This window comes from Rhinolophus hipposideros (assembly GCF_964194185.1).
Source record: "Rhinolophus hipposideros genome assembly, contig: HAP1_SCAFFOLD_382, whole genome shotgun sequence".
In the NCBI taxonomy this organism is placed as follows: domain Eukaryota; kingdom Metazoa; phylum Chordata; class Mammalia; order Chiroptera; family Rhinolophidae; genus Rhinolophus; species Rhinolophus hipposideros.
Window position 1 is genome coordinate 28,628 of NW_027669215.1, and position 9,652 is coordinate 38,279.

Below are 9,652 nucleotides of genomic sequence, written 5' to 3' on the forward strand. Positions count from 1 at the left end.
GGTCGTCAAGTATACATTGTGGAATGTTTTTCCCCCTTTTTCATCACAGGCTTAAATTGACTTCACAGGTCCTCACATATGCAGTCCACTGCTCACAACCTTCCAATAGATTCCTGTATCTTAGAAGAAAAGCGAACTCATTTCAGTGGTCTTCAGGGCCCCAGGTAACGTGGCCTGGACCTCCCTTCCTGCTACACATGAATCCTGCCTCCCCTCACTCATCTGAAAATGGAGACCCAGTGCCAAATTAATAAATCAGAGACCGCTACAAATCTCTTTGAAATGGATAAACTTATGTCCAAATGATAGGAAATGGGCCTTGTGATGAGAAAAAATGAATTTGTAAAAATAGTCAAGGACAATTATACATAGCAGTGGGAAGATTAAATCAAGTAGAGTTTTGATAAAACTCCTCACATTTGTCCCAAATTATGATTTAATGAAAAATTAGCTGCCTTTAAAGAGGTCACAGGTCCTAAGAATACATTATTTGAGACTGAAATAGTTCCAATTTATATCAAATTGACATGAATAAAAACAAAATTATACCAACTAAAATGTGGAAGAAACTACTGAGGGAAAGGGACAGCATCTACACTTCAGTTCATGTGGGAAATCTAGAATTAACTTTCTAGGTAATCCACTTAATTGAACCTTTATCTCTAAAAACTGTTTGCATAGGAGCATTTCCATTTATCTGCTTCATAATGGTATTACAATGTGGTAACAGAAAGATGAAAATTATTATTGTAGCAGTATAAGACTAAATCATTCATATCAACATGTATCTAATAACAATTTATACCTTAAAATTTCATAGTCAACACAATGCCTTTACTCAAAGTAAAGCACCTCACAGGTCTAAGTTTTGTTTGCTGGATACAATGTATGCTTTTAAGCTGTTAGAGCAAATACATTTGTAATCTATATATTTTTAATATTCTGCTAGATTCAACATTTAGCCATCATCAAATATTTGAACATTGAATTTTCTTTCAGGAAATCTGAAAACTACCTTTCTGGATACTTACCTCTCTTTCTGATATATCGTTTTCATACTGGCACATTCTTCCTTTCAAGTGATTCAATTTGTTGACTAACTCCTTATGGTTCTCTTTCAACACAGCATCTTGTTTTTCACATTCAGCTTGAAGCACTTTTCTAAGCCCCTGAAGCTGCTCTTCAATATTCATTCCTGAATTTTCATTATTGTCACTTTTGTGGAACGCATCATCCAGTTGCCGTCGAAAAAGCATGTTTCCACTTTGTAGGTCAGATCTTTCCTCCTTTAGGGATTCCAGCTTTCCAGTATACGGGTTCAATTTTTCTGGTTCCCTTTGATTCATGTGTTCAATTTCCTCCTCTTGACACTGAGTTTGGTTTAGGTCTTTCAGTACAGGTTCAGAAACCAATGTCCTTTCTCTGACAGCATATCTTGTTTGAGGGAGCTCAGTGTCTAAGCTATTGGATTTACTTCCAGGTTTAGAAAGTTGCTGAGAATGAATCTCACTGTTTTCTTTTAGGTTACACATAGCAAACCCGATGTTGTCCACGAAATGCAAGCATTCATCTTTTAATCCCTGGAAAAGATTTTGTAGGTGTCTTAATTGCTTACTAAGCTCATAATGATGGGCGGATTCCGCTTCTGTTTTCAATCTTTCTTTGCTTTGTCTTTCGTTCTCCAGTTGAGAGTTCAGCATTGTATTCTCAGCTGTTGGGACGTTAAGCTGTCTGTTATATTCAAATACTGTTTTTGTTAGCGTTTTGTCATTCTGTTTTATTGTTTTTTGAAGATGGTCCTTCTTTTCTTTTACATTTGCAGTGTCCTCAAAGTATTTATTTTCCACTTCCTGATTCTGAGTTTTGAGTGTTTCCATTTGCAGTCTTAGTATGGCGATTTCATCCTGCAACACGTGCTTTTCACGCAACAGGTCTTTCTCGTAACTCTCAGAATCCTAAGTAAAACAAAGGAGACTTGTAGCTAGCACTCAATGAAATGACATATCATGATATCCTCTGAAATTAAAGAAGAACCTAAATGTTTATATAATGAAAAGGTTGCAGTAGTTGGATATCCCATTGAAAACATACAATGTTGAATCCAAACCTCCAACTTCATACAAGCATAAATTCCCCAAAGTTAAAAAACGATTAATATAAGATGCTGAATCCATGAAAGTGAAAAAGAGAATTTTAAAATCATAAGGGAATTTTAAGAGCCTCAGAACTGGAAAGGCAGCAAACCCAGAAGGCATGAAATAGAAGATTAAGAAGTCTGACTACAATTTAAAAGGTCACCATCTGAATATACACCTATCCCACAGTAAGAGTATTCACTCTGCATACATTTGGACTGATTACATTTCCTAGAATTTTTTTCCCAAGAATACTCAAAAGATATTTTACTTTTCTAATATTTTCAGAGTCACTTATAAGATTAAATCTACTAATCACTGATAAAACTAGGCATTGCACTAAGCAGTTCTTTATACATCAATGAACTCATTTCGTTATCACAATTTCAAATAGAACGATTAAAAAGATGAGCAAGTTCAGGATTTTTTCCCAGGACTTTGGACTCTACAATAGGGTGCTTGCTGCTCTTCTAGTGTAAATATATAAATTCAAAAGAAGCCTTAGATTTCAAAAAACTCAGGGTAAATAGGCTAAAAATTATAGAGCTCTTCTTAGAAAGTAGTGAGATTATTTGCTGCTACATAAGTGTTGTTTCCTTTTCATAATGTTTAAAGGAGAAATAAATGTGAAATAGGGGAAAATACACTGACTTCTTTGAATAAAATACTCACCAATAAATTATCACTAAGTATGCATCATGGCATACAATTTTCTTCAAAAGTTCCTAGCACTGAAATAGGACTCTACTTGGAACAAATTGTTCCTTTTCTCAAAAGTAGGAGAATGAGATCTAAAAGATGGTCTCTGCACTGGCTATACTTCAACTCCTTACAATCAGCGGAAGTGAAAACTAACCTCTCTACTAATACAGCAAGGGGATGAAACCACTGCCTCCAACTGAAACTTCTGTTATTAGTAGCAATAGTTTTGAGATTGTAGAAAGCTCATCGATCCCTGTAAAAAGTATTGAAAGCCTCCCCTTTAGATGACACATTGGGAACGTCACTACTTGACTGTTGGACATAAAAGGATTTCAATCAAGAATATCATTTATTGCAATGGACCAAAAATGCCACTCTCCCTAAAATACACACACACACACACACACACACACACACACACACTTTTAAAATCCTCTACAATTCCCATATGTATAACATTGGTTTTTAAAATGTGTACATACACAACTACACACATACATATTTGAAAATGACTAAACAAAATACCTCAGAATTCATTTTCTTAAGATTTATTTCTGTCTCCTTTGGTTGTTGAAGGCAATTGGTCAGAATTGTTTTATGTAATATTCTGTTGTTCTGTTCTCGGGAAAGTGGCCTCTGAGTGTTGTTTTCCTCTTGTACAACCTAGATAATTGAATATGAACAAAGAAAAATTAGAATATAACTAAAATTTAACTGTTAAAAATCTTAGTCTACGTTTACTTACTCCCAAATTATTGGACTGTAATTAGAAAGTGAAAAATAACTTGCCTTAGTCTAAATCAGAAGAAAAACATGAATCCACAAAACTAATTTTGTCACTGTTTGAACTAAACAATTGGTTATATGTTAAATCCACCCCAAAAATGAAATAGTGGATGATTTTTAATGTCACAGAGGCTTTCTCATTTAAAATAGTTCACCTCACCATGTTTTAAATAGTGATCCCCTACAGTGAATTTAAGAGTATTTTTTAAGGATTAATAACTGGAGAATAGGCAAACTTTAATTAGGAGCCCACATCATTAACATCAATCAGTAAGATAAGTAAATTCCTAAATATTAATTCACATTATACACTATGAGTGTTATACATTGTGTTATACATTGACATAATTATCTGTTGCATCCAATTCTAACTTATTCAATACCCACTAATAAGAGCAGATAAAAAATTAAATCATATTTACTGATTTCCTACACTGAAAGGAAAGAAATTAGAAAGTTATTATTTGTGTCCTAACAACCAAAGGTCCCATCCTGAGAAGATGTGATTCTCTTAAAAAGCAGTTGAGTTGAGTGCCGGACCCCATTCTCTCCCTGAATGTAGACGCAGAGTCCATTACACAGAGGTCACAAGGAAGAATGCATCTCTAACCTTGGCCTTAGTGACCAGCCATACGGAACTGCACATTTTGAACCCCTGAGAATCATGACTCCTTTCACGTGAGCCAGAATCAGTGGCCATCATTTTTACATGGTTCATAATTTCAACTGTCTCATCATGTGATTCAATATTTGATGTTACTTTCTTTATTATTTAAGGGAGTTATAAAAATTAAAGGAGCAAACAACATTCAGGACTTTATTATTATTTTTTTTTGCCACAATCCAAAGATAAAGTTGAGCTATGAATATCTATAGATTCTAATAATATTTTAAGTTTTGTAACTTTGACTCTAAAAGGCTCGCATAAAAGGTAATTTCAGTTGGACTCTATTATATTATTAAAGCACAGAAAACCATATTATACTAGAAATTTAAAATTAAATTTCACATACATGTGTGTAGTTCTTTTCATTTCCATCAAGCCTCGTTTGACCTTCCTCTGATGTCATTCCTAGGTGTTGTCCTGCTGACAAATCTACGTATTAGTTAGAACTTAGAACAGTTTTATCTAACTTAGAACAGTTAGATAAAAGCTATAATCTTTATAAATACAGAAAATAACATCTTATCAATTGAGAGTTCAAATTAAGCGTAATCTTTTCCTGAATATTTACTTGACTTAAGAAATACTTCAAATTAGCTAACACTTCAACAACAAACCATTTGGGAAATATGAGATGTCACAAAGTGAAAGGCATACAAACATGTCAAAAATTCATCCACAAATTCATTCATTGAACATCGATGGAAAAACAATCAGAAAATAACCCACAATTTAGAAATGCAGTACAAACATATCGAGTTGCACTATATACTCTGTTCTCTTCCTTGTAATATACCTTTTGAACAACACCCTAAGATTCAACTGCAATGTCATTCATTGATTCCAGAATGACTTACTTCTGATGCATTTATTAGTGTACACCCTTCCTTATATCTGAAATGTTTTCCTCTACTATTCTGAAATTTTCTTTTCACCTTTGAGGATTCAGCACTGGGGTTTAAGGAAGAAGAGAGAGAAGAGGAGACAGACTGCCGACACAGCTGAGAAGGAAGTGCTATGGATTTAATTCTCGATGATTCCTATCACTGCTGGGAAAGTCAATTCTAAAATATATAAAGCCATAGAAAATCCAAGAAATATTTGATTGTTGGTTTCGGAAGGTGCTTTTTCGTCTACAATACATACAGTTTTAACTGATACTTGTGAATTCAGAATATAAAACTAAAGCTAAGAAACTATGTTTTGTTTCACTAGGCAACCTTTAGGTCTTTATGAAGTTTTCCCATCTGGTCTTAATGTTCTAAGTATAATTCTGCTGCCCGCTCCCCAGAGTATGCTAAATACTAGTCTGAAGGAAACCACGCTTTCACCTCATTCTCTTTCTTATTTCCATATGTTACTGTGGTTCAGGAAGAATGCCAATGTCTTGCTAAAAGTCATTCTGTTTGGCTGTTAAGTTCCATAAACAGAGTAAACGTGAAGTAGATTTTGCCACAAAATGGCTGTTGGAAAGTCAGAACTAGGATGAAGCTACACAGAGGCGGGCTAGGGTTGAACTCTTTCTGTTTCTTTATTTCCGCCTTTGCTTTCTCTGTTTCCTGGTGGCTGTGCTTCACTCGAGCCACGGAGCCTATGACCACCTGACAGGAACACACCTACGACCTGCGTCTCCAGTCTGTCTACTACGGCCATCGGGCCAAACCCTGTGGTGCTGACGGAGCTGTGCTCATGGAGTGGGACGCGGATGACCAACTTCCCAATCCCCGCATCTTTGACCAGTTTCATGATTGGAGGTCAAAGAAGTAAAATCCCAGTCTGAATTCTGGGATTAAGTGTTCATTTATGAGGAGGTAAAAATAACACAAATTGACCATCTTGTAAAACTTCCTTTCTCAGAGAAGCAGTCCCACGTCCTACTTTCCCCCAATCACAATACTCCTTCAGAGTACATTTTATTTTAGGTGTCCTATGCTTGCCATTTACATAGGTAAGTTTAATTAACTATTGTCACACAGCAATTTCTATTACATAATGTGTTTCCAATTAAAAATTTCCTTCTTAATAGTTAAGATGGTGCAGGGTATGCTTTTTTTTGTTATTGTCAAAAGTTATGTGTAACCACTTAAGTTTAAATATGCATGACAAACATGGGTTTACAAAAACTTTTAATGAATCGTACTATTTCAAATAAGAAACTACTTATTATAAGAAAATGGTCTTTTCCAAATGCTCCAATATCTTCAGAATTCATTTTTGTAAGCCTTAGATAAACAGATATTCATATGACAAATTACAGTCCTGGGTGACCTTATTGTTTCCAAGGAAAAATAGGAACAAAGTAGGTCCCCATGAGCTCCAAAGAGTACAGGGCACCATGAGACAGAAAATGAATATATAACAAAACTATTTTCCTTTTGTTTTTAAACAATATTCTCAGCTTAAAACTTTTTAAGACAAGTGAAAGAAAACCACAACTGTAGAAGTGAAGCTTTAAAGCCTCTTTTATCACTTCACATCCAGGAAGCCCGTACATCATTTAAAACGGTGGTTTCCAATCTCATGTGAGAATCCGTGAAGTCCCAAGGTCTGTCAGTCGAGGGGCCCGAAACGGTCAAAACTATTTTCACAGAAATACTAAATGTCATTTGCCATTTTCACTCTCATTCTCTTCTAAGTGTAAAGTAGAGTTTTCCACAGCCGTGATATCACAGCTCTGATGGTGACATCATAGGTCTATGGTTACTGGGTCGTAGCTCCAATGGCTCACGGAATGCATGACTGTGTGTGCTCCTATTTTAAATTGTTCAGTTTTTATTTCTAATATTGTCACTATGTATGGAGCCTACCGACTTAAAAATGTTCTTTGGAATGCTCAATAATTTTTAATCGCATAAAAGCATCCCAAGGCACAAAAGCTTCAGAATTCCTGTTGTCAAAGATTGTGTCTACCAAATATTCATTACCATTAACTACTTCTCCCATTTTTAATAATCGAAGATACCATAGGCGTACATACACATACCGCCAGTGTCTGCTCAGCAGAACATCTGGTTGTCTTAAGACCATCAGTGTTACAACACTAAGAGGAAGCAACGTTAAAAAACAATTGACATGGTAGCAACTCAGGCTAACTTGGGTAAACGTAAAAATTCAAATGACCATTTGAAAACGCTGGAAAAATCTTCCAGTGTGATAATTGACCTCTGGTAACCCCTATTAAGTACAGGGATTCCAAACTGGGACATTTAGGCTATGGAACAAACGGAGAACCATCTTAGTGAAGTCACCGTTTTAAAATCTCATTTTCTTATTCCTGTGAATACCTTTTCTCAAACACCGATACCAACAATGACATCACGTTATTTATGTCAAATCCTTCAATTAAATTTGTAACAAAAAAAAGGAATGAGAAAGAGAAGACTGCAAGCATGTCACATGTCCTTGCGTACTCCTTCCCAAAATTAAATTGGTATTACAAAGTGTACCTGGTCTGAAGGGTTGCACATCGTCCATTCCTACAGCTCTGTTAGGAACAGGATCTTCCACTTCAATTCTCGCCTGAAGGGGTTAGGAAACAAGATGATTACTAACTAATGGACACTTCATGCAATCTCTAGTTAACAATTCAGGATTAGAATATTAACGTCATTATCTCCAAGAAAAGGACTTTTTGAAAAATAGGTATTTAAGCAAATATTAATTTGGTACAAATGATATTGCAGTTTGTGCAATTTTTTTGAAACCTTTAAAACCGCAATTACTTTTGCACCGAACTAAATACCTTCAAAAGTGTACTTCCTACAACTTTGCAATATTTCTAATGATACATTCTTTTTGTTTGTATGTTTGTTTAGTGTTGAAACAAGATACTTGCCTGACATGGTAAGAAACCTTGGTGTATGTCCTGTGGAGTCTAAACAGAACATATTAGAACCTACTTCATCTGGGTCAACAAGAGCTTGGAAAAACCAAACTCTTATTTGATAAAAATTTTGATAGGAAAAGTGATTAAACAGAATGACAAAGGTGTAAGAAAAACTTTTCTTTAAGTTATATTTAAATAAATAATAGGAAAAATGTTATATATAGTTATGCAACTTTTCAAAAAGTTTAATAAGATCTAATCAGGGAAAAATAAGAACATTTATTTATTAACCATCTCAAATGTACCAGGCATCTGCTATGCACATTTTATTTCTTTTCCACACAAACAACAAATATAAAAATGGTTTGATGCTGGTTAACCCTCTTCCTGCTTCCTGACCATTCCAAGACATTAGAATAAAATGATGAACCCACACGATCCATTGCTGTCCCTGCCCAGCAGGTTTTGCTCCTAGATTGTCACATGACTGGCTCCTTCTCATGCTTCACTTGGCAGTATCCCACACAGACATTTTCTTCAGGTCAAAACATTGAGCTCGCACCAACAGAGCCTCAAGTACCGAAACACTACACATCAACAGGGTATCGCCTACCACAGTCTCCTGAAGTTTAGAATCCCCCAGATTAGAAATCCACATGCCCCTTCTAACTTTTCCACTCTGTTCTTGACACTACTGCCATTTGATTGTCCTTCAGGTTTACCAAAAGTGTCCCCACCATTTGGTAAGTCACTACCACCCACTGTGATCATTGATTTTACATTTCTATAGCTCCCTTTATACTTCATAGAGTGTTTTCACATTTGTTACCACATTAGTTCATTTCACACCCTGAAAGGTAGGCATAAGTACCTGTAGGATAAATGAGGTCACTGACATCCGACATGTTAAAAAGAAGTTTCCCCCAGATCCCACAGCTAGTAAGTGACCTATCCAGGGTTCTAATGTGTTCTTATCTTCAAACACAGTGTCTACACCAGTAGGCAGCAGTTGCCTGTATCAGAAGATCACACTCCTCCTGTCTCTTTTCACAGCTGTCATCTCACATTGGCTCATCATTACTTTGTACTTCTATTACTACAAGCATGGTTGCCATCAAGATACTCAATGCATGCTATTTTAACTGAACAGGACAGTTGTTGTGTATTAAAGCAGCACTCGGCCGATTGTTGTTAGTAAAATCCTACATAGTGTTACTATTAACAATGCTCTTCCTTCCCTGCAAAAGTTCCTTGCAGATCTATTGGAGAATACAAGTACAATAATACTTACATGTAGCAGGCATTATCTTTTCAAATTCCAACGTATAAAAAACCCTAAATTCCAAATTCTTTCTTTCTGAATCTCATTAGGACATTTACACAACCGTCAACACCACAGAATCATGCATTTGGGCATACTTCAAGCTGGAATAATTCTTTAGCTTTTAGGTAAACTTAACTTCAGAACCCAACTGATTCCTTATGACTTGGAAGCCTTCTCGTTTTATACTATTCTACACCGACCGCCTTCAGTGACCC

General features: G+C 35.6%; 1 protein-coding gene across 1 annotated transcript; it reads right to left on the minus strand.

The window, feature by feature from the left end:
- Positions 1-1,031: 1,031 nt before the first annotated feature.
- LOC308495652 (ankyrin repeat domain-containing protein 26-like) lies at positions 1,032-8,709 on the minus strand (the record flags this gene model as incomplete). Its single annotated transcript, XM_081080622.1, has 4 exons — positions 7,734-8,709; positions 4,637-4,707; positions 3,363-3,500; positions 1,032-1,955 (listed from the first exon to the last, which is right to left on the minus strand). Coding segments are annotated over exons 1-4 (1,161 nt in total), but the record flags the coding sequence as incomplete, so codon positions are not given.
- Positions 8,710-9,652: the final 943 nt, after the last annotated feature.